At 43.1% G+C, this 26,114-nt stretch overlaps 1 protein-coding gene across 1 annotated transcript in view; it reads right to left on the reverse strand.

Moving 5' to 3' along the window:
• Positions 1–16,138: 16,138 nt before the first annotated feature.
• SORCS3 (sortilin related VPS10 domain containing receptor 3) overlaps positions 16,139–26,114 on the reverse strand; it is a 565,587-nt gene continuing 555,611 nt past the window's right edge. The window contains exons 24-27 of the mRNA XM_074373664.1: positions 25,810–25,909; positions 24,713–24,818; positions 18,848–19,008; positions 16,139–18,066 (exon numbers count right to left, since the gene is read on the reverse strand). Coding sequence (XP_074229765.1) covers positions 18,002–18,066; positions 18,848–19,008; positions 24,713–24,818; positions 25,810–25,909 — 432 coding nt within the window. The 3' untranslated portion in view covers positions 16,139–18,001. The remainder of the gene's footprint in view (positions 18,067–18,847; positions 19,009–24,712; positions 24,819–25,809; positions 25,910–26,114) is intronic.

Consider the following 26,114-nt stretch of genomic DNA (forward strand, 5'->3'; position numbering starts at 1 on the left):
AAGAGCCCTAATTAATATGCACATGGATTTCATCCAAAACACTATCTTTTCATGATTGCAACTTGATGTCCTCAACAAATATTTATTAAACACCTATTCTGTAGAGGATGCATTGAGACTAAGGCCCTAACTTTACCGCCCTTAAATAGTTCTCAGAGTAGGGGAAAAAAAAAGAAAGAAATGAAAAACCCATGTTATGTGTTCATTGGGAAAGGGAGAAAAGGAAAATTAGAAACAGCAGCTAAAGTCACAATTTGGGGGTAGAGCATCTCTGTAATAATTGAAGGGCAGTCGGATTTTCTATCAGCAAACCAAGGGCGTCTCGTACTCCCACAGCTGACCACAGGGTACTTGTGGCTTATCTATGTTTATAACCATGGGGTCATCACTTCAGACAGCATGCATATCTCAGCTCACATGAAAGACTAGTTGGTTTCTGTCTGCTACAAAGCCATAGTCTGTATACTGCCTTTGGGTTTTACCATGAGGACTGTATCAATTTTGCTTGGCTAATTCCTATAAAACACAAACATAGTTCTTTTCACTGGAAGCCCCAAGCCAAATCACAAGAATAATGCACAGACCAGAGGCACCCAGATTAGCATCTGGTAAGTGGGAGCTACATGGGAGGCAAGAATTATCTCCTATAAACCTCAAATAGTACCACTGAAGCACTTACTATTATTATTTGCACTTTGAGGTGAAAAGAAACGAAGGCTAAGTGATGTGAATTCCCTTGCATAAGTCACCAGCCAGAGGCCACATATAAGACTCAGTTCTATGTCTGTGGTCTTCATCATTACATCAAAGAGAAGCATCATACTTCCTACCCAAATCATCCCACACCCCTGGCAAGAGCAAGACAATCACATGTTTAAGGAGTGCATTCACCAATCACACTCATAATAGTTCTGGGCTTTGGAGAGGACAGTTGCAAAGAAAAACCTAGAAAAGTCTGGACTTCATTAAATAAAAGATAATATATGAGTAGATACTCAATTTCTTTATAACATTAGGGTCCCAGATGGTATCTTACACACACACACACACACACACACACACACAAATATGTGTATGAGTCTGTGTGTGTGTGTGTGAGAGAGAGAGAGAGAGAGAGAATATGTATTTGGACCAATTGAAGCAAAAACAGACATCCACAGGTCTTAAAGCAATTATTGTTGGGAACGGTGAACTGGTCCTACTTAATGAGCAATACTTAAAGAAGGTAATATGGGCAGTGTTTTCTCTGGCCAACAGAGATGTTGGAAACTTTTAATTAGCAAGAAAATCTCCCAAGTTGTGGCTCATACCTCCTCTCCTCAGAAACAGTAAGTGCGGTGATGAAAATGCGGAGTTCAGTAATGAAGCAGTTCTCCAGTCCTCGCGAGAGAAGCAGGACCGCCTTTTAAAGCATTCGCTTAGTGTTGACTGGAGGGGGGGATGGAGGAAAAACACATAAGCCTTCCATTCACACACCAGATGTTCCTGCTAAACAATCACTTTCAGGAAAGCCCAGCTCCTGTGGATGATAATCATTCTTGAGACTGGGGCCCAGAGGCCACAGAGGGAAACTCCTGATGGGGGGAGGGCTGCTGTCTGAGGCCCGTTGCTGCGACAGGCCATGGTACTTCACCCTGGGGGTGAGAAGGCTCCACTCGCTGTACACCTCATTGGCCACGAGAAACCCCCACGACCCCCCATCTCTCAGGAGTCCTCTGCTCTGCCACGCAGCTGGAGACTGGGCAGGGGCACTCAGCTAATCCTGGTTGCAGGTGGTCAGAGGATGGGATTTTTCTGCTCCTTAAGATTTTATGTTGAGGAAGGCATAGCTGTCCTAGATATACCTGTAAGGACCCTTGGAATCACTAGGATGGAGATGTTTTGTGATCTGACCACCACGGGATAGTGTCTTAGTTTGTGTTTCGTAGAAGCAGGGCCTGAGACAGGGACTTGGAGTGTGCATTTTATTGAGTGTGCACTAAAGGGAAGAAGGACGAGGGATGAGAGGGGAGAAAGGTGGGCAAGGAGGTAGTCTCAGGTTAATTTTCTCCTTAACTTGACATGCAGGGGGTTCTGAAGGATAAATTATACCTCACACCTGCCCCGTTCAGGAATGGGGTTGGGGTGCTACTGCCAGGAGAGATGGGGCAGGGGCAGCTGTACAGCATTAGCAGCCAGCACTCACGCTGCAGTCAAAGAAGTGCGAATACATGCATAGGGAGAAGCCAGGAAATTGCTTTCATCCTCAGCTTGTTGTAGCAGCTCTGTGCCAGTATATTAAATTCATTACAGGATGGGGCATCTCGTTTGATAAACACAGTAACCTGAGAAGACAGCAAGGGCAGAAGGGCCAAGATGGTGGAATAGAAGGATGCTCGTAGCTCACCCTCTCCCACAAATACACGAAGACTGACTTCCACGGACCCACCCAGCCAATCAGAACACCTGCTGAACTTTGACAGAACATCACTTTCTTCAAAAGACAAAATACACCACAAATCTGGTAGGAGAAAAGGAAAAAATAAAGAAGAAAAAGGAAAATAGTGTGGGACTGGTCCCGTGGGGAGGGAGCGGCAAAGGAGGAATAGCGATCGGACGCTGGGTGTTCCCCTCTACAACAGAGAGGTCAGCGGGACAGAGGGGGAGCCTCTGAGGCTCAGATATGTATGGAATAGCCCTTGACTGACAGAACTAAATTAAATGGGCTAGACAGACACCGGCAGGGGTGGGACGGGACAGGCTGCCAGAGCTGGGTGGAGGACTCGGGCCGACCAGAGGCAACCTCGGGGGACTGCAGTGTGCCGTGCGCAGTGGCTGGGAGCGGATACGGAGCAGAACCGCCTGGGTCCCCCATAAAATACACACAAAAAAGCAAAAGCAACACTGCCGGTGTGCCCGGTGGGAGGGGCGCCGTAGCCTCTGTCTCCTCAGACCCGCGGCGCCATTACTGGCGCTTTCTCAGGGGAAGAGAGGCGGGGCGCAGCCGCAGCCACCATATTCTCCACGCGCCGCTCCCAGGCTGAGGTGGGGGTGGAAACCTGAATCCTTATCCAGGGGCTGTGCAACCTCACAGGCAGGACTGAGATTTGTTTACAGCCCCAGGCAAAAGGGACCTGAGCGGCACTGAACAGGGGAGCAACCCTTCCACCTACCGTGCACAAGCATGGCGCCCGAACGCAGCATTGGGAGGGGGCACGGCCGGGCCACCACCCTGCGCATGCGCAGTGCAGGGACATGGCGTTGGGAGGGGCGGACCCGCCTGCCTACCTGCGCTGGGAGCTGCACAGACCTGGGGCGCGACTGGAGGGCCTGCGGGACCCGTGAGAGTTCACGCAGCAGGGCGAGGGCAGGAGCCGCCACAACCACAGAACAAGGAGGCCCCGCTCAATAGCCAGGGCAGGCACTGGCCACCATAACACCAGCCACACCCGCAACCAAAGGGCTAACAGACAAAAGGCACAGAAGGAAGACTTGGCAACCACCCATACTTAAGAAAGACCTCTCAACAAAATTAATAAGAGCGCTCAGTATCCACGGGAACACGTGCACCTTTTTTTTCTTTTCTTTTTAAATGTTTTTTAACTTTTATTTTTATTTTTTAAATTCCTTTTAAATTTTTCTTTAAATTTTTTAATTAATTTTTAAAATTTGTCTCAATTTGATTTTTATTTCTCTATTTTATTCTTCTATTATTGATTATACTGTTTTTAAATCTTTTTTCTTTTAAATTTTTTTAAATTTCTCTCAATCTGATTTTTATTTCTCTGTTTTGTTCTTCTGTTATTGATTATACTATTTTCCAATCTTTTTTCTTCTTTAAAAATATTTTTTTTTTGTTTTATTTCCACATCTGCTTTAGATAAATAAATATATAAATAAACCCCTTCAGGACCACAGTAGATAGCTGATACTCCATAATCCACAGTGCCAAAGAAATATAAGTAAAATGAAGAAGCAGAGGAATCACTCCCAATTAAAAAACAAGAGAAATCCCCTGAAAGAACAATCAATGAAATAGACCTTGATAGTCTACTAGATCACGATTTCAAAAATGGAGTGATCAAAGTACTGAAGGAACTAAAAGAGATTGTATATAGAGACAGAGAATATGTCAAAAAGGAAACTGAAACTATAAAGAAGAACTAATTAAAATTGGAAAACTCATTTGCTGAGATGAGAGCTGAGCTAAAAGCTGTAAAAAGCAGGCTAGATAATGCAGAGGAACGTATAAGTGACCTAGAAGACAGGACAACAGAAAGCACCCAATCAGAACAGCTGAAAGAAGAAATAAAAGCCAATGAAAACAATATAAGGGACCTATGGGATAATATAAATCATGCCAACCTACACATAATAGGGGTCCCAGAAGGAGAAGAAAGAGCAAAGGGGATTGAAAAGGTATTTGAAGAAATCATGACTGAAAACTTCCCAAACCTAAAGAAGAAATCAGATATCCAAGAACAGGAAGCACAGAGGGTCCCAAACAAGAAGAACCCAGACTCACACCAAGACATATTAAACTCAGGATGGCCAGGGTCAAGGATAAAGAAATGATTCTAAAGGCAGCAAAGAAAAACAAAGTGTGAGTTACAAGGGAACCCCCATAAGGCTCTTGGCTGATTTCTCTACACAAACACTGCAGGCCAGAAGGGAGTGGCAAGATATATTCAAAGTCCTGAATGAGAAAAAGATGCAGCCTAGGATGCTTTATCCAGCAAGGCTATCCTTTAGAATAGAAGGAGAGATAAAGAACTTCACAGACAAGCAAAACTCAAAGAACTTAGCAACTTTAAACCTATGCTAAAAGAAATATTGAAAGGTCTACTCTAAATAGAAAAGAAGCAGGATGCTACAGAAAAGAGAAAATTATAATTGGAAAGGTGATAACTACAATGAATTACAACAGAATAAACATGAAATTGTAAAAGAGGACATCTAAATCATTAAGGATAGGAGAGGGGAGTAAGAAAATATAGAGCTTTTTCTTTTTTTTTGTTTTTGTTTTCATTCTTGTTAGGATGGGTCTGAGCTTATATTACTATCAGTTTAAAACAAACAGGTATAGTAATGGGTTAATATACAAACAAAGCAGGATAACCACAAGCCAAAAGCTTACAAGAGAGTCACAAAAACTAAAAAGAAACCAAGATAATACAAAGGAAAATTATTAAACCACAAAAAGGAAAGGAACAAAGAGGAAATACCAAGTCATCTGCAAAATTAAGTTCAAAATGGGCAATAAATACACATCTATCAATCATTACCATAAATGTCAATGGACTAAATGCTCTAATCAAAAGACACAGAGTGGCAGACTGGATAATAAAACAAGAACCTACAATGTGCTGCATGCAAGAGACCCACTTTAGGGAAAAGGACACACATAGATTGGAAGTGAGAGGATGGAAAAAGATATTCCATGCAAATAGAAATGGCTAGAAAGCAGGAGTAGCCATGCTGATTTCAGACAAAATAGACTTTAAAACAAAGGTCATAAAGAAAGATAAACAAGGACACTATACAATGATTAAAGGAACAATACAAGATGAGGATATTACTCTTGTTAACATATATGCACGCTTAGCAAGGAGTCCCTCGCGCTCTGTCATACAGGTGTCCTAGGAAAGCACAGAAGAACGCTCACTGACGCTGACCCTGTCATACTTTATATGTTTCCTATTTTATTTTCTTCATAAGAACAAAAGAGAAAATGGAGGCGGTGGGAGGTTAGAGACTGGCACTGGCTGCTGAAAATTCAGGTGAAGGCCATTAAGTGATGTTCGCTCCTACACAGACATTCTGCTTATCCCAATTTTTGCCCTTTTACCTGTATGTTGGTTAATTTTTTTTTTCAGGAATGAGTTTCATAATGAGTTGAAATGGTGACCCTCCAAAAATATATCCACTCAAAACCTGTGAATGTGACACGGTTCTTACTTAGAAAAGAGATCTTTGCAGGTCTAATTAAGTTAAGGATCCCTGGCTGAGATTATCCTGGATTAAATGAATGGACTCTAAATCCAATGACACATCTCCTGATGAGAGAAGGGGAGAATGCACAGAGAAGCCATGTGAAGATGAAGGAGGTTAGAGTGATGCAGGTACAAACCAAGCTTCTACCGCCAGAATCTAGGACACAGACAGGGGATGGATAGATGGATACTTCCTCAGAACTTCTAGAAAGGACTCAAACTCTGCCTCGCCCCAATTTTGGACTTTTGGCCCTAGAACTGCGAGAGAATACATTTCTACTGTTTTAAGCCACCTACTTTACGATAATCTTAGAGTATTCATAGGAGACTAATCCAGCCTGGCAAGCTCTGTTCCCAGGGAACAGCAATGTGGGGGTTGGATGGACCACCAGGCTGCCCCTCACCCAGGTACCCCAGCCATCAGGACACAAGCCATACCAGCATTCTAATCTGTACCAAAACGTGGGAACTTCCACGATCTCCTGGGGCGAGTGACCCCACACAGAAGCTTCTGCCTTAGGCCAAGCAGCGTCGCGGCTCAAAACATCCCATTAAAACTGGCTCAAGCACATCTCAGAGCCCCTGGGAAATATGCCCAAATGACAGAGCTGTTCTCCTCTGTGGCAACGGTCTTTTATCAAACCAAACAGAGTATATTTTCAATCATTCTCATATCACAATGAAGAGACAAATCCTGTTAGTGTGTGTTTGCTGAGCAAGGGGGAAAAAAAAGGCAAACGTAAAACGTAGCGGCTTTGTACACCCGGGGACTGACTAGCTGGAGCTTTGAGTCTCCATGAATCTTAGCAGTAGCCAGCGAAGTGTAATTCAATCTTTTTAACTTCATGATATATATTCATGTCAGTGGCTTTAAGATAAGGAAAAGACGAGTGAAAAATGAAACTTCTGATGAATAAGTCTCAAGACCTTGAGTAATATACAAATATTTCTTTCTCCTCCATCAGAGAGATTCTGAATCCTGCTGAGTTTCCATCCATGTCACTGCCATTCTTTTTATAAGGAGAACAATTTGCAGGGAGGAAAGAAAAGAAACTTTGGCATTTGGGGAAAGAGGAGGGAGGGGTAGCAGGGGGAGGGGAGAGACCAGCAGAAAGAAAGGGAGGGGAAAAAACTCAGTGTCATCATTGAAAGATCCTCAAAGATGCAGGAAAATTGGCACATTGTTGATAATAACCATAATAACAAAGTTAATGATAGGTTCCTGGAAGGTCCTTGCTGGGTTTCGGATTTGTTATAAAGAGAAGGAGACATTCAGCTTCAGGCATGGCAGCATTTAGCAATGCAACACCCACCCTCCAACAGTCCACCAGCCATGTCGCCAGCCCCTTGTGTCCTTCACTGACCCAGCCCTCATTTTGCCTCTCCAGAATCATTGGTACCTTGGCGCTTCTCTGAGACTCGACAAAAGAGCAGGGGTAAACATACATGGAGTGGGGGTTGGTCTAGGGGCTGTTTTTCCTAGTTTTTTTATTGTTTCCTACACAAGGAAGGGGAATCAGCACTGGGCTGATGAATGGGCTGGGGGTGGGGTCACGGAGCACACGGTGGGGGGTCTGAGCCTTCCTGCCCTGCTGCTTCCACTTAGCAAGGAGTCCCTTGCGCTCTGTCATACAGGTGTCCTAGGAAAGCGCAGAATGCTCACTGATCCCAAACCTGTCATACTCTAAATGTTTCCTATTTTATTTTCTTCATAAGAACAAAAGAGAAAATGGAGATGGTGGGAGGTTAGAGACTTACCCAAGGCCACACAGGGAGCAAACGCAGAAGCTGGAAATGAACACAGATGTAAGCCCTTCAAAGGCTGAATCTCTGTAACAACAGCATGATTCTGCCCCCTCAGGTGGAGGTGACGCCCTCGTTGTGTTTGGGGTGGGGCGTGGTCCCTGAATTCTGAGAGCTCAGAGAGGGAGAGGCTTTGTTTGAAAGAAGGTTGCATGCTACATTGATAAACACTCATTAAAAAAAACATATACTATAAATGGAAAATTGTTTAAAGAGGAGACCATTTTCCAAAGCTGGTGGGGCTAGTTTGAATGCACTCACCGTCTGTTCCATGTCTCCCTTGGGTGATCTCCTCCAGGTCCAGGCTTCTGAAGTTCCAATGCTGAACCTTTAGCCATCACCCTGCATCAGAGGGTCAGGTAGGCGCTAAAGTTCAGGGGAGAAATTTGGTCCAAGTTTCCCTTCTGTTAAAAATGTTTTCCAGCACCAGGCAATGCCTCCCTCAAGCTGAGTTCTTCACCTCACAGTTCACGCAGAATCTCTTACCATGTTTAATAATCACCTAAAACCTTAATTGGTGTTGTTTTGTTCCAATGTTCGTTAACAACAGCAAATTACTTAGGGATGGGACATTACCAGCAAAATTGCTCAACAAAAAAGTTTCTCTACTTTTGTGAAAGGAGTAAGACAAAAGAGTAGGAGAGAGCAACATAAGAGCCATTTCCTTTGCCAAGAATCTTGAGTAACGATTTCCTGTATCTTTAATACTCATTGTGAAGGACCTAAGTAATGAGTTTCTTTTTCCATTTGTAAAGACCAATAAACCATTCTCTAGGCGATATCATGCTACCACAAGTCTCTTTTGAAATTATTGTCCATCTTTGACCTATGAATGTTTTTATGTTAACTACGCTTAATAATCAGTATTGCAGAAAAATCTATTATTTGTTACAGTTAATTATAAAGGATTCTAATATTCAGAAATCCACTAGATCTGGAAAACCATTATAAACATTTGATGTGACTTTTACTTTCTTCTTTATTTTTTTTAATTATAGAAGGAATATATGGTCATCAGAAACATTTAGAATAATATAGGAAATACCAGCTGTTGTGGGAGGGTTTAGCTCATTGGTAGAGCACATGCTTAGCATGCACGAGGTCCTGGGTTCAATCCCCAGTACTTGCATCAGAAAAAGAAAAAAACAGAAAATAAAATACAAACTGTTATGTGCAGATTAGAAGGCCAACATTTTTCTAACACTAAACCTCTGATTTTTTAGTTCATGGTTGTCTTTCTAGCCCATTTCCCACCACTCCCCCAGCCCCAGTCACCCTCCAGTTCTGCCACTTCCTCAACTCAGAGAGCTCTGTCCCTTTGCCAGAGAAAGAACGGAAAGGAAGCCGCTAGACTGAAAAAAGTGTGAGCAAACTCCAGCAGTTTATAACGCCTAGTGTAAATGTCATTTCCTAAATTCTTTCTTAACTTTTACCACCATCCTTCCTCTGGGTGGAAGGACTACCCCTCTCCATCTCTTTATTAACTGTCTCTAAATTATCAAAGCACTTTGTCCCCCCCCCCAAAAATGTGATAGAAAATTGAATACTTTCAAGAATGTGCCACCAGGCCAGGAAAGGGGTCGCATATTCATATCTGAAATGCTAACTACCTAATGCACCACCGGGCACGTAGTAGTTTCTTAGTTTGTGCTCAAGAAATATTGACGGAATAGTGACTTCCAAAATTCCTTGACAGGTAATTGAAGTGGACAGTCATTCTTTGCCTTCAGAGCTCCTCGCGCATTTCCTCTGCTGGTGGTGGAGATCATTCTTCTCCTCGTGTGTGCAATCTAAGTGGAACAGTAAATCCCAATGCCTCTCCAGCTGGAGAAATACTCACCGGTTTATTCCCCCAGACAGTTCTCCTCACTGTTTGGTTCCCTAAGGCTGCTGTAACAAGCACCGCAGGTTGGGTGGCTCCAACAACAGGAGGGCATTTTGTCACAACGGTGGAGGCTGGAGGTCAGAGATGAGGGTGCAGACAGGGTTGCTTCCTTCTGAGACCTCTCTCCTTGGCTTATAAATGGTCGTCTCCTTCCTCGGTCTTCCCTCTCTTCTTGTCTGTGTCTTAATTTCTCCTTAGGAGGATATCGGTCAGATTGGATTAGCACTCACCCTGACAGCCTCCTTCTAACTTAATTGCCTCTTTAAAGGCCCTATTTCCAAATACAGTCACATTCTGAGGGCGTCGACATATGAACTTTGAGGGGACACAATTCGGCCCGTGACACTCCCTGTGCCATGCAGTGAGCCTGTGCCCTAAACTTTACCAGTGAGGACATGTGTCTGGAATTTTCAATCTTCAGTTACATGAAGACAGAAGAAATGACTGACATTCTTTGGGTCCAGAAGAGACCCCTGGGGAGCTGTTATCTGCCAGGAAAATGTTCCTGTGTTTCCTGATTCCCATCCTTTCCAAGCTGTCTTAGCTCCTGCTTCTTTCCAAGTTATGTTCTCCAAACTTGAGTTGATTCTGTGGGCTCCTGATAGCATTCATGTAAATTCCTTTTCACTGGAATTAGCCGAGATTAATGTCTGTTTCCTGCCACCAAAATCCTAATTGATACAAAATTTTAAACATATTTTTTAAAACCACCCAAAGCTATGCTCACTGACCTCTGACTCTGAAGGAGTTTACCACCCCAGTGAGAGGCCCTCAAATACTGTGAAGCTGACAAGGGAGGGCTCCATAAAGGGGTTTTAGGCTCAGAGAATTGGATTTCCATCTATGAGTAGGGGATTGAAAGGGAAGAAAGACGATTCAACAGTAAATGGAACATGAACACATCTCTGAGTTTACAGTTCCTAGTTCCTCTGAATTTTAAGTTAGGATGACTCCATCCTGGTTTACTTCAAACAGTCCTATGTCATGGTTGTTTCCTCAGAGTAATTATTAATAGTGCTCCATTCACCCCCCCAACAGTGTCCCAGTTTGGATAAAAAAAAGGATGTGGTCCCCCTACGGTAAGTGTGTTTGATCTTTGGTGTAGTCTCACTGTCTAGAACAGAGCCTGGCAGAGAGCAGCTTTTCGGTAAATATTTCTTGAACAGATGAGTGAATAAAGCTGATCTTGCCCCACTGTCAGCTACAGATGCCCATTTACTTATTTCTTTTTCTTCTGCTTGATATCACATGCTGGGTCTATATCACTGAGCCAAGAGGTTTTGGAAGGACAGCATCTTGCTGTGGAGAGCTCCTCGACAGAAAGAAGGCATGTGTTTGGAGACCTGCCACATTCCCGTTAGCACCCATGGAAGTGGTGTCTGCCTCTTTAAAAGGGATGCATTTCAAGGCAAGGTGTGAAGCCCACCTGTTGTTAGAAAGCCTGCCAAGTTCTGGACTCCCCTGGAGCTTCTCCTCCCCTACCTGCCCTCCCTATTGCCTGGATGAGGCTCCAACTTGATCAGTAGGCAACCAACATGCCAGTAATTAGGAGGCACAAGGCATGGCAGAGGATGATTAGCTCATGATGAGCACACGCTGCCTAGAGTTGTCTTGTTACCATTATAAATAGATTAGAAATCTGGGGAGCATCTGCATTTTCCCCTCACAGAGGAGAATCTGAAATTGACAGGTTGAAATGAGAATGTGTCAAGTGGAGCTCTGTAATTGACAAAGATTAACTTTAATTCTCTAGGCTCATCTCTCTCCTCCTCTTCCCTTGGCACCCCACCCTCAGAATGTCCCAGCTGCCAATGGAAGAAGCCCAGAAATTCTCTAATTGAACCATAAGATTTTGGAAGGTCAGCACAAGAAAACCATTCTGGCGTTCCAAGGACCAGGTGTGTTGTTTATGGAGACAATTATGTGCTTCCCAGGTGATTCTACCTGGAAACCAAGAAAGACAGATTAGTGACAAGAAAAACAATTCTGTTCTGTCTCTGTTGCTTCTGCATGGCCTCATTTCTCTTCCTATCCACCGTGCTTGGACATGGTCTTAAATGCAGCCAGTTCCTAGGACCTGGGCAGCGATAACTCTTTGCAAGCGAGAGCAAGCAACAAAAGACCCTACATTGTAAGAATAGGCTTCTGTGGGAGACAGGGAGGAGAAGGAGGGCTTTCCTGGTGGGGAGAAATCCCTGGAGCCCAGCAGCCTTCGGCACAGGGGACACTTTGGCATGGACATCTCAGCTGAAGACGTCTCTGTTCTTCAGACATCAGACCGCATACTTCCTCAGGAGCAAAGCACTGAAGGCCCCACTTCATCTAGTTCATTTCCAATGGCTACAAACAGCAGCATTCTCCAGAGACTGAGCTACAATGACAGATGGCATGTGTGCCTGTCATGATCTATTTTCTTCTGTCTTTGCTGACATTTTGGAGAAAATCTGCGTCTTGTGCTCACTCTCTAAAAGATCTCTCCTTGAGCTGTGACCAAAGTTGAAGTCAGAAACCATGTCCTTGGCACCTCCATATATATATATATGTGTGTGTGTGTGTGTGTGTGTGTGTGTGTGTGTGTATAGTATATTTTTACAAATAATTATTTTATCTGAACAGTTTCCAATGTGGGAAGAAAAAGAAACTCAAGTCAGTAACCCTCACAGTGGCTTTGAGGAACCCCAGAACCTGGAACTGTACATCACAAAAGCTTTGTATGAGAAGAAAGGTAAATAAGAAACAAGTTAGGTTGTAAAGGATGGAGCCAAAAATCATAAACAAATAAAATCAAAATGTTTCCATCCAGTCACATAGCTATCTCCAGGGCATCACTGCACTAGACTTGGCAAGACTAAGCATGGTTCAGAACCTGACAGTCTCCAGTCTTTAATTTTATGAGGCATTTCTAGAAATCCTGATTAGAACCGGCCATTTCTTATCTCCTTTATATGGTCCAAAGAAAATTAGATCAGTTATATATTTAAAAAAAAAAGCAATAAAAGATCCAGTGACTTCTGGGATCAAGGTATAAATAGTGGCTTTTAACCAAAAATCTCCTCCTCCTGAAGGGACGCTGAGGGAGATGGCATTTAGGTCATTCCGAATTCTTCCTCTGGCAGTTCAGCCTTTAGTGAGGAAAGGGTCACATAATATTTTACAACCTGAGGCCAGGGAGGACAGTGGAAAAGGATCCAGCACAATATAACTAGAACTTCTCAGGTTCAATCCATTATTTGTCAAGCCCTAGTCATTTTGGGTGGGTTTACACAAATTAGCTCATTTGATCTCAGTCCCGACACTGTGAGGTAGATGTCATTATGGTCAATTTCTAGAGAGGGAAGCTGGACCCTGATGATGTCATTTTACCCCTCTGGGCCTCAGATAATTAAGAAGCAGTGGATTCTACTTTTACTGAGACTTTTAGTCTCTGAATAAACTGAACACTAGCAAAGGCCCTCTTTTGTTTTTTGTACACAATGTCCCATTGATTCCTCTCTGAGTGAACCTGCATCTCACAATGATACCTGGTCTGAAAACACAGAGACATAGAGCAATTTAACTCTCTTCCTGTAAAGTTAATGGTAATGAAACTAAGTCAAAGAGACATCAAGAGGCAGCGGTCCTTCGGGAGCTAACTACTGGGCTACATCTGGTCCCCCTTTGGCAGAAGGACCATTGGACCAGACAAGAGAATTTGGCAGGATCAGGTGTGCACATCAGGATGGGGCATTCCCATTGCTTATGTTGGCTCCCTGGCCTTCCTGCCTCTGAACAAGGCCAGCTGCTCTGAAAGGCGAGCATACAGTGCATGAAGCTGGGGCCTGGCTGCTGTGTGTTGAGCAGTCTTATTTCAGTCCAATGAGGGGACAGAGGGCATCAGGCAAAGGCCTGCTCAACAAGTGGGTCAGCGGGGCAACGGCACGTGAAGGGTCGTGAGCCACTCACTGCATGAGGAGCGCCCTTGGGAAGTTAGATTCTAACGTCTTCTGGACGTTGTAAATATGGGGGCCATACTGCCACGTCCATCAGGCTCTCTACGGACTCTCAGTGACGTGCAGTGTAACCAGCTTTGCATTTGTGGTGGAAAGAGTATTGCCCTAGTATAAAGAAGACACAGCCCCTGTCTTCAGCTCTGCACTGATCTGCTGCAACTGTAGGGAAGTCACTTTCCTCCCTGAATCTCACTTCACTCCTCTACAGAATAAGAGAGTTCTCCCAAATTCTGCCCACACTGCTCATCTCTCAATAATTTTGGAATTGGCAGTGTGCTTTTCACACCTCTGGAAATCAAAGCGCTCCCGTGAGGCAGGCCATAAAGTGTTTTCCTTTCGCAAATAAGGAAATTGTGGTCTAGAATGACTGGCTGAAAGTCAGAGATCTCCTAATTCCTGGCTTCATGTTTGTTCCAAGGCACAATCCAGCAACACCTTGACTGGGAGTGTGGTTTTGCTTTAGATCACTTACTTGGGTGACTGTCCCAGAGTTGCAGCTGTCGCCTGGGAGGAAATGAGCACGTTTGGAAGCTGTTTTCACTCTGTAAATTAAGATGCCTTGTATCATGGTAACAGGAGCCCGGGGACATGGCTTTTACCCTGAGCTGTTTTAGTGGCAGAGAGAGCGATTATTCTCAAACTACAGTGCACACGAGGATCCTCGGAGAATCTGCTTACAGTGCTGATCGCTGGGCCCTAACCCCAGAATACTTCTGCAGGCTGACATATCTGGTCTACAATTAATTGCCTTAGAGAAGATGATTCTGATGCAAAGAGCATCCTCACCACTGGTGAGAGACCCTGCACAGAACTAGCTACAAAGCCAACCACAGCCTCTGTTATCTGCCTTTGCCTGTCTACTTCTGAGAAATCTGGATGCAGAGGCGGCAGTCTTAGCATGACTTTGCCCAAATGAACCAACTGACTCATACTGCTTTACCCCTTAATTTCACTTTCATCCTCTTTCATCTGGTTGAGCAATTGTATCCACCAGGACGTAACGTGAACATGGGAAGAACTCAGCTCTCACTGGAAAACAGAAATGAATGCATTTAATGCATTTAGAATATTCTCCTTTGACTTGGGATAGGGCTATTAGACACCTGTCATTACTGAACGAACTCAAAATCACTAAAAATCCCGCAGAGATGTGTAGGTACTTTGTGTTATGAATCACTGAACACAGACCAAAAACCTCACTACTACTTTTAGAGGTACCATAAGTGACATTCTCAATATTTGAAGAAGGTACTTACATAATGTTAATTTTTTTAAAAAGGTGAGTATAACTCAATAAAAGCTATATCAGGAATAATACATAATTTTAAAACACATTCACAAATCGAAAGGGAACCTCATTTGTTTAATCCTACATCTTCAATAGAGATCAGAAAATAGGATTCCAGAACAGTTAGTTATTATCCAAACCATGGGGGCAAATTATTGACCAAAACATCCTTGGTTTCTGAGATCCATGGGAATTTGTCACATATTTTGAACACTAAATAAATAAATAGATAGATAAATAAAACCTGCAACTGAAGCCCTTATTCTAGGTATTTAGTTCACATTCTGTTGCTACCTAATGTGGAGAAGAGCCACGCACTCCTCCTTCCAAATACCTTACTCAGTGTGGACAAGAGGAGATTTGTTACTGGTTTAATGCATCAAACAGCATTTAAAAAGGTGTAAAAATATATATGTATATATATCTTAATGGTTTCCTCTCCTCTTTTCATTCTCCTGCTGAACTCTTTTAAGACCTGAGTTGGAGTTCCACTTCTACTCACTGGGAGCTTGTGCCAAACTCAAAGGCCTCAGGGTTTCCAAGACTTCTGCTCAAGTGTCCTGGTCACAAACCAGGATGGGAAACTTGGACACTGATTCAAATTGGCCATCTAATGAAAGCACCATGGGGACGTAAATGAAGAGGTACAATAGAACTACTGGTCTCCATTCTTCTTACACTCCCTAGGTTGGAATTATACAGCCACACCTTTTGTCAAGCCATTTAGTAATGCCTTGCACCAGAATCTACTTCGCTCGGTCATTGATGTTGAACTTGGCCATGATTTTCTTTAGTCAATAGAATGTCAGTAACCATAAATAGAGTAACCTTCTTGAGCTAAGCTTTTAGAGGACAGAGTATGCTGCTGGCCTCACTTGGAACTCTGTTATCCGCCACAAGAATCCCATGCCCTGGGTAGTGGCTGGTCTCACAACAATGACAATTTATGGAGCAGACCTGAACCAACGGCAGCCTGCATCCAAACCAGCCCAGGAAAGCCTGGTCAGTCCTGACTGAGCTCGACCAAATCACAGCCAACCTGAAGGCTCACAAGCAAAACACCAGTATCTATTGTTATAAACTATTTGTGTTTTTTTTTCCCACGTAGCATTATTGCAGCAATAGTTGAATGATACCATAGATCAAGAAACTGCCCAAAGAGAGACGTCTCAGCCAGGGATGTAGCTTTGATGTACAAAAATACATTTATTTTCAACAATTTCAAAACCACTGTCTTTTTTTTTTACAGTAGAAATATTCAAATGGAACAATAAAACCAAGAACAGTATATGTACATATACTGTATATATAGACATGACTCATGCATTTGTATTCCAGGGTTTAGTACAAGTATTGCAATTGTCTGCCCCATTTAACCCTTGAAATGAAAAAGCAGGATCTTTAAAACATTCCTAATTCTGATCTACACTGTGGCCAGACTTCTCCAGGTCACATCCTCTGGGTGTCTCACAGAGAAGGATGTGAACCATCTCCGACAGAAACGAACAGGTCCAAAATCCGGCCTTTCCTCCCATGTATATACAGGATATCATTTTTTGAAACAAGTGTGCTCAGGCTGAGCCTGAAAATAAAACAATGCTTACAGCATGGCTTAAAGCGACCCTCCTGAAAGGAACTGGCACGTGGAATGTGTGAAGGGGCTGGGATGCTGGAAAAGAGAAGGCTGGCTTTGAAAGCCACTCGCCCCAGATGCAAGAACTATCTTAAGGGAACTGAAGGCAGACATTTGACTTTAAGGAAGTTGTGTACATCTGACAAGCAAGAAGCACAGCTTTGCTAACATCAACTTTCACTAATATCATCAAAGGCTAGACCCCTATTTGGCCCGCAGGGTTTGCACGGTCTCGTGACTCCACAAACACCACCTCTCTCCCTCTTCTCATTTCTCCTAGGCCGAGAGGCACTCATTGGGCTTAACTGAATACCCAAGGGACTTTTCTGAGCTAAAAAGAGCCCGAGAATTCCCCATAAGCATTCTACATTTCCATGGAATCCAACCAGAGAACAGAGTAAGTGTCATTTCTAGATCCATTGCCTGGCTTCTTTAGAGAAAACCATTTTTTCAGGCTGATAACTATCCTGAAATTCATCCCTTCAGAGGGGAAGCCTGGTTTCCCCACCTGAGTCTCCATGGGCATCGTCTCGCAACTTCTTCCATGTCACTGATGGGGTAAAAAGACCCCCATGTTCTCTGATGTCACTCTAGTCCTTCCTTTACCAGTTGTCCCAGAGAAGCCCTCCTCCCTCCCCCCTTTATATACAGAAGGAGAAACCAGTGATGGTGCAGACATAGAGATGCAAGAGTTAAGTGTGACAGACAACTGGAGGGCATCCAGAACCCAATGCCTCATGTCAAGCAGGCCTGGGGCTTGGTCAGCTCTGAGGGTGAGTGCATAAGCCAACAGACGCATCTTTTCTTTTTTTCAGTTTTCTTTTTTACTAAACATTAAATTATTTCTCAGGAAATAAAAAGCTATTTACACTGGAATTATATACAATAAGCCATCCACAGCCTCGCAATGGACATGCACGAGGCAGGGCCTCTTCCGTACAGATGTGCACGCTTTCTGCAGCTATGTTCACTCCCCACCAACCTACCTCTGGCAGATCTAACTGGGAAATGGTTTCTGTTTTAGGGGTGTGTGCTGGGTAGGAGGGGGCAGGCATTGGTGATGTTGGGTGGCGGTGGGCGGGGAATGGGAGGTTAGTGGAAAGCCAACCAACTTAAAAAAAAAAAAGAGAGAGACTACAAGGAAAAAGCGGTTCCTGGCACTGTCAATGGCAGAATGAAGCAAGGAAGCCATGGGAAGAAGCACCCTTTACCCTCAGGACAAATACAGCCACGTATTCTTTTTGTCTCATTTTCATCAGCTAAGAATGCCTTTTCCTCCCAAAGCGAAGCCTCTGCCTGCTCTTTAGGAAGGGGCCCTTGGTAAACAAAAGGTAAGAAAAGACATTTTCTTTTTTTTTTCTGTAATAAGAGTAACAGTGATCATCAAAAATAAAAAGTCAGAGAGATGGTTGACCACGTGGCTTGTTGGTCTTAAACACTAGTGCAGTTGGGGATCTCCTTTGTGCTCTCGCTGTTTGCAATGGTGGCAATGCCTCCTGCAGGGGAGAGAAGACAGAAGGAGATAAGGATGAACATGTCACAGGGGGCTGGACCTTCGTTTTATTTACTGCCAAAAACCAAGCCACCTGGTATTAATGTGCTTGATGTGAGTTTATGAAATAGGGCACCTGGGTAGTGTCTCCTCTCGGCTCACTGGCTTAGCTATGTTTAACGTTTGCCATCTCCCACACCAGCACACCAGGTACGAGCGATCCCTGGCCCTCTTCTGCTCTACTGATCCCAACTGCAGCAGCCAACAGATGTTGAGCACTCCAATGTGGCAGTGCCTGTGCTAATGACATACATCATTTCATGATCACAACAATCTTAGAAGCCAGGTACTATTATTCCCATTTCACAGATGAGGAATAGGAGGCACAGAGAGGTCCCAGAGCTAGTAGATGCGCAGAGCAAGAAAGAATCCAGGGCTATCTAGTGGCCAAGTCCCTACTCACAGGACTATTAATTAGGACGTATCATACTTTTGCTTTATAGGAAAAATAAAAAGGAAGTCCAACAGTAATGGACTGTTGGCCTCATCCTTCCCCCACTTGAACTCCAGAACTTTCTATCATGATCTTTTAAGAGAAAAAAGGTCTGCCAATTTCATGTGGTGAGAGGTGACGGACACGTTCTAATACATGATGATGTTGCTGCTGCCAGTTGCTTTTTCCCACCCTCCAGTCTAGTCCTACCTGAAGGACAGGCCAAGTGGGCTGGCTGACCGAGTGTTTGGAGGCAGAGGACACAGGAGCGTGGTGATATCAGCACACGTACCTATAACCCGAGTGTCCAGCTCTTTGTCCAGCAGCTCCTCGGGCTCGGTGAAGTCACTGAGTGTGATTTTGGGGGCGTTTTCACTTTGGCTCACTGACCCAATCATCTCCTGTTCCTTGTCGTGTTGGACTTGAGCATAGATGTTAATCCAAGGGATTTTCCTACATGGGGCAGGAGCAAAATCAGATTACGATCATAGGGCAAGCCAAACTGGGGCAACTGGAAACCCTAGGTGATAAGGGGGAAGAAGAAGCTCTTTACAGGACAGGCTGATGTCAGGGAAAGGGGACGGCCACCCAGATACTGCTGCCATGAGGCCAATGAACACAAGGAGGAACCCAGATGCCCAGAGGAGATGCAAACCACAGAACTCCTCGAGGAATGCATCTTTTTCTGGGGCACCGTACCAGCAGGTAATAAACAGAAGGGCCATGCCACTGGCCAGACGTGCACAAAAATCCTGAAAGCCTCTACCCGTTAAGTTTATAAAGGAGGTGGACTTTGAGATTCGTAAGGTTGTTATCATAGTGAAAAGACAGCTTTTTCTAAGTTTGCATCAATTTAATCAATTCACATGGATTTCCTTTATGAATAAATAGCCAAGAAAGAAAAGACTTACAGCCACCCATGGGCCAAGTAGCTTAAATACTTCCATAGTCAGTTTCCTCATCTGTTCAATCGGAATAACAATAGCTCTCTTTTAGGATTGTGGCGAGATCAAGGCAAGGGTTAAGAGAAGGTAAATAACTTCCTCCAAAGACACACAGGCAGTAGGTTTAAAAACAAAGCAGACAGACTTGAGGTTGGAGGAGCAGGCAAGTTCATACTGAAATCTTCTTGGAGAATTCATCTCCTGACCCATTTCTGTTATCTCCTGACCCACTGTGTTCCAGCCTCTGTAGCCCCCTTTGAATTTTGTTTGTTGGTTTGTTTTTACTGAGTTATAGTCAGTTTACAATGTTGTGTCAATTTCTGGTGTACCGCACAATGCTTCAGTCATACATAAATATTCATTTTCATATTCTTTTTCACTGTGAGCTACTACAAGATATTGAATATATTTCCCTGTTCTATACAGTATAAACTCGTTTGTCTATTTTATATATACCAGTCAGTATCTACAAATCTCGCTCCTAGTTTATCCCTTCCCACCCCCCTCTCCCCTGGCAACCACAAGTCTGTATTCTGTCTGTGCTCCTTTGGATTTTTCTAATCCAGAATTTTTTTTCCAGGTTACTTTATTTTTAAAATAATTTTATTAACGTGTAGTTGATTCACAATGTTAGTTTCAGGTGTACAGCAAAGCGATTCAGTTATACATATACATACATGCATATTTTTTCTTTTCAGTAATCCAGAACTTCTTAAATTCCAGTGTGCTTATGCGTTGCCAGGTTCTTGTTAAAAGGCATGTATGACTCTATAGGTCTGAACAGGATGGGTTGAAATTCTGCATTTCTGCCTAGTTTCTAGGTGGTACTGAAACCTCTGGGGTGAGACCTAAACTTTGAGTTTCAAGATTCTAACACATCAGATTCGCACCCACCTTGGGGACTTTGAACCAACTGTTCCCTCTGTAATACACCTCCTTCTATTCTTCTCATGACAGTGTCCTGCTTGTCCTTCAGAATTTGGCTTACCTGTCACTTCTGAGAAGCCCTTCCTGACCACCCAACCTCTCCCGTTATAAATATGTAATTACGGGATGGTGTCTATGAAAGAAATGATAGGGTGCTGGTTTAGAGGGATGGAATAGGCACTGTGTGTGGACTTTTCTTTCTCTCCCACTAAAAGCCCCATTGCAAGGTCTGCTATACGTTTAACTTAGCACTGTACTTGGCACATGATTTATATGAAGTAAGTATGTGTTGAATAAATGAACAATGGCCTCAAAGCATGTACTCTTTCTATTTTTGTATGTTATGTTCTCAAGCAAAAAAACCCACACTTTTATCTTGGAATATTACAGGGAGAAGAGCCCTCTCTTACCTCATGAAATGAGGGGGAAGTTGGACGTGAAATCCAGACATTTCATGAAGCTGATTACTGGCAGAGATGTTACTCAGACTTGAGACGTCTGATACCCACCCCAGTCCAGAAGAGACTTTCTGTGCGTGTCTAAAGGGGAATTGCTCTGTTGCCCTAGTGCCCACCAGTGGTAGTTTCAAGCTTCTACACTCCCTTCCCCACTCCAGCCTGCAATGAGGTAGAATACGGGGCATTTAATAAGGTCTTCTTGTAGCTAATTTAGAAGGAAAGACCCCCAAACATGCTTAAAACATGGATAGTTTCGTCCTCTCCTTTACGTACAGTTTTCATGTTTTTAATGGTTGCTTTCCATCCATTAAAGAGGTGTCCTCCTGACTCCTACTGGTCTAAACCAGCTTAATATAATTTACAAGAACCTTAAATGAACAGATTCTATGTGAAGCCGCAAACCGCAGGCCCTCTAAATGTGTGTAATTAAAATTTCATGCTGGCCCTTACTTTCTGCTTCTCTAAAGAGAAATGCAGCCTAATGACTGAGATTTCTTCTAATCATAAAGGTACATATAACTCATGAACGTTGGGATTCACTGTAATATTTATTAGGCGCTGAGGGCAGTTGAAGCATTCCTGATCACACATGTCTGGGGACTTCCGAGCTGTAGCCAGAGGTCACGGCCTCCCCATTCCTGCTTTCTTAATGATACTTTTGAAGAATTAGATAAATTGGCCTTGATAAAGACTGTTCACTTTATTTCAGTCTCTGAAAACAGGCATTTTTAAAATATTTTAAATAGATGGTTGGAAAGCAATGGGTGTTATATCACAATTTGCAGCATTTATTTAATTTTTTTTTTCAAATTGCTTTTCATTTCTTAACACACCCACCTGCAGGACTGTAGAGACGATAAGCGAAGACTAAAGCTCACTTTTGCAGATAAGAAAGGTGGGAAATAAAGAGATTTAAAGACATGTCCTGCGCTATACATTCATATAAATTTTGAGAAGAGGAGTAAGATGGATCAATCCAAGCCACCAATATAAACTTCAGCTTTTATTGTTTGTTCCACCTATGATTAAGTGTTAGAAGCCCGTGGGAGGAAACCTGGAGGAAGCAAAGTAGGCTTCAGAGTCTGATGAAACCCTTACTGAAAAAAAGACTGGGAGAAGGATAAAAACTCTGAAGTGTTCTCAGATAACATGAAAAAATCAATTTAAAGTATAGAAAGAAGGTCTTTTTAGACAGAGTTTTCAGAACATAAAAGCCATCTCAGAATGATTTTTAATTATATTGCCTGAAACATCACAAAGCAGTAGTCACTACCCAAGAATGAGATCAAGTGTGGTCACTTAACAGAGAGAGAGAACAGAATTACCATGAGCCCCAAGTTCCTTTAAATAATTTTATCCTCCTTCCTCTGTTAAGTGACCACGTGGGACATTGGTAGTTTTCCACAGCACAAAGCAGGCATTCAGTAAATGTTCACTGAATAAATTAATGGCTCAATGAACTACTGCTAAAAATGGCAGAGAGAAAGTTTGGGGTCTGAAAACAGCATGGTCACTGATCTGGAAACAGAAACAGACTGTCCCTTCCCTAGTCTGTTCTGTCCGACTATTTACCAGCCAGGTGCAGCTATTTAAATTTAAATGAATTAAAGTTAAATGAAGTTAAAAATTCAGTTCCTCCATCACATCAGTGGCTACTCTATTGGGCAGTATAGATGTGGAGTATTCTCAACATTGCAGAAAGTTCTGCTGGGCAGTAATGAAAGAAGCAAAGGGGACTCCAGGAATTATGGAAGAGAACCTGACCTTTACTTGTCAGCAAGCCAGGCATCCCCCACACAGCCATCACGGGAGTTCCAGGTGGTGAGGAGGGAAAGGAGACCAAAGAAATAAAGGAGGGTCCAAAATGAAGATGGACTACAGCACTGGAAGGAAATCTTCCAGAAAAGGTGACTAGAAAAGAAAAGGTAACGGATGACTGCTTACTCTTAACTCACTCTGCTGTTTACCCAGTTTGACTAGTGTCTGTTTCTTGTAGCCTTAGCTACATGATTTACTGGCAGGGAAAGGACTGGCTGATATCTGGGGGCTACAGAGGTAGAGTAATTCAGAGATGCCATTAACTGGCATTGATTTAAGTACTAAGCCTACACATTAAGAGATGCCTACATTAATAAGTTGACCATCTAGGTAGTTTAGCAATATTTACAAGAGAACAGAAAACTGTCTAAGTCACAGGATACATCTTGCCTTAATTTGGAGACACTTGACACAAACACCTCTTTGCAGGACTTCTATGGGCCCCTGTCCTCAGCAAGCATGGAGTTCTAGGAGCCAGACGGTGATCGATTTGGTTTAACTGATCATCAAGCCCCAGCAACTGTGAGGTTTCCCCACGGTCAAATCCTTGAATGAATCAAAGGGTGCTTTGTCTGTAACTGAAGTACATCCGTAAAGGAGTGTTGTTTGACCAGACTGCTTCAATACTGAGTCTTTGCTCTCTAATTGGATATGAAAGTTTTTTTCCTTCTTCAAAGGGAGCGTGGCAGATGGGTTGACACATCTGGATCCAACGAGACATGAATGCACATAGTGGTCTATAACTTGAGTAGGAAGGTAAACCTCACTCTGTCCTTCTAGTGCAGAGCGTTGAAGGTCCCCGCTGTTTTGGCTAATTCTGAGATATATATTGAGTAAAACTGGTGCTTTTATGCTCGAGAAATCCACAGTAGGAGAGCTGAGGGGGCTGGGAGGGAGGGGAGGTAGACTGAAGGACCTTTCCCACTGATCTCTTCCAAAATCTTAAAGCATTAACTTCGGCGTCTAGAAAAACTCCCAGGACCAAGTTACACTTTCAGAACTCACCTGACAATAATTCGTGATATTTTTACTTTACCCAGGCTTCCTATGAAACACACTTCTATGTCACTGATAACTGTTGAGCCTCCTATGTGCCACACAAGACACTTTTGGAAGACATGCTATTATTTACAGTAACTTAGCTTTGCTGATTTTTTTATTATGTACCAGGTATAGAGACTGTTACATTTAAAACATATAGCAAACCTATAAAGTGTTATTGTTTTCCCATTCTACGCATGAGAGCACGAAGGCGTAGAGAGGCAAATTCAAGGACCTAAGATTGCAAATGCTAAAAGTTAAAACTGAGTCTGTCTGATTTTAGAGTCCACACCCTTAACCAGCACACCTCTTGGCAGATGCATTAATTATTCAAATAATGGTACAGAATTATTGATTTCAATTTCATGTTTTAAATAAGTACCCTATTATATTACCCCTCCTATGGCTTTCAAAAATAATTTCTGAGTCCATGTGGGGTTTGGTTTTCCTGATCAATTTCCTTTCAGAAACAGGAAAAAGAGGAAAGAGGATAAAAAATGAGTATTTTTAGCATGCAAATTCAAACAGAGAAATTGAATAGCTGCAACACAAGATAAGAAAATGTGTGTGTGTGAGCATACAAGATTCCAGCTGCATTTTCTCTACTTAACCACCCTGAATGTGGGTTAAGCTGTAGAAAAAGATCTCCTAAACATTTGAGACCTTACTTTAGAAACTTAGGTGAGGTTTGAAAACCCCTTATGCTTCTCTTGAAGAGAATAAACTGATTTCATAGGCTACCCCTCATTTTCCTAACTCAACATAATCACAGACTGGATAGAGTTCAGATTCTTAAAGCCCATTTATTCCCTGACTCTAAGCCATTCCCGCTCCTCTCCGATGCCAAACAGAGCTTCAGGGAGAGTTAATTTCACCTATTTGGGATGAGTTTAGGAATGTTGCTTATATGAAGAATTAGCTCCCATGAATCTAGCCCCATGATTAAAACAGACTGATAATACCACCTACCTTTTAAACTTGTAGATCAAAAACACAGCCAGGCCGACGAACACCACTGACAAGAGCATGAGCATGGCTGAGCTGCTGTGCCCAGTGCTGGAGTCCACCAGTGGAGCTAGGAGGAAAGAACAGACTTGCTCACTTGGAAGCTATTAGCAGGAGGGAGCATTCATTGCAGAAAGGAGGCCAGCTGATCTTCATCCTTATAACCAGCCTCCAATTGCCCTGTATGCTACCTGGGCACAGGAAGCTTGGCTTCAGTGATGAGAATGGTATCCCCGATCACAGCTGCTTGGGGAAAACAACTTCCTCTGCTCTGCCTGGGGAAACGTGATGTTCTTGGTGTAAACGACACCCAGCTAAGGGGAACAGGACTAGGGCTCAAATGTGCTTTCTCTTAGACAGCTGGCATGCTTATCAACATGACTATAGGTGGCCAGTTGGGAACTTTGGGTTAAATACTGATGTAGTGCGTCGATCTCTTCCTCTTCACTGTTCTGATAAAACACTGCTGGATGGGCTCATTTGGAACTTCCACATCTGAAGTGTTTTATATTAATTAGAAACATTTAGTAAATAGGTGTTCCCAAAGAGCCAGTAATGGATGCCCAACGCACATGCCTTTCTTTTTATTCCTTTCACAAATCAACCACCCAGAGCTGGTTCCTTTTGCTACTTAGATTTACACATTATACATCAAAGAGAGTTTTAAGAACATTTTAAAGTTATTTGCTCTGGTCTCCCAGGCAAAGTTCATTGAATCAGAGAATTGTAGAAATTAAGAGAGCCTGAGGACTACCGAACAGAATCCCACCTGTTGTAGATAAAACACCTAATAAAGTTAAAGCTCAAAGTAATTGTAAGTTTTTCCTCAAGATTATCCAGGAATTCAATAGCAAAGTCACTTCTAAGAAAGTCTTCTTGCCATCTTAACAAGATGCCTCAAGAAAGGTGTGATTAATCTTTCTTTGCCATCACTACACAAAGCCACCTTCAGGCATTTATAGAGCAGTGTCTAGTAATTATCTCCTCCCTTTTCTCTCCAGAATATCAGATCACTGTACCCATCTCTCCCCACCCCACCAGACACCCCACCTTGCACTCACCTAATGTCAGCTGTGTGACATACACAATGACTTGAACCCCTGGCTTCAGCTCAAACTGGACCAAGTTTTGGTTTAGAGCATTAAACAGCGTCTCTACAATCTGGGGGGGAAAAAAAAGAGGGAGAGAGAGAGGCTGTGTGGGAAGAAATGATGTGTGACGCTCGTCCCTCATGGAGTAAGAAGCCAGGGTCAATAGGTGAAAAATAATCATGCGCAAAGGATGGAATGTTGCAAGATGTATCAATTCAGTTCTCCCAGCCCGGGGAGCCCTGTGAAGCCAAGGACGTAGCTGGTATCATTCGCTT

This window comes from Camelus bactrianus, chromosome 11 (genome assembly GCF_048773025.1).
Source record: "Camelus bactrianus isolate YW-2024 breed Bactrian camel chromosome 11, ASM4877302v1, whole genome shotgun sequence".
Lineage (NCBI taxonomy): Eukaryota > Metazoa > Chordata > Mammalia > Artiodactyla > Camelidae > Camelus > Camelus bactrianus.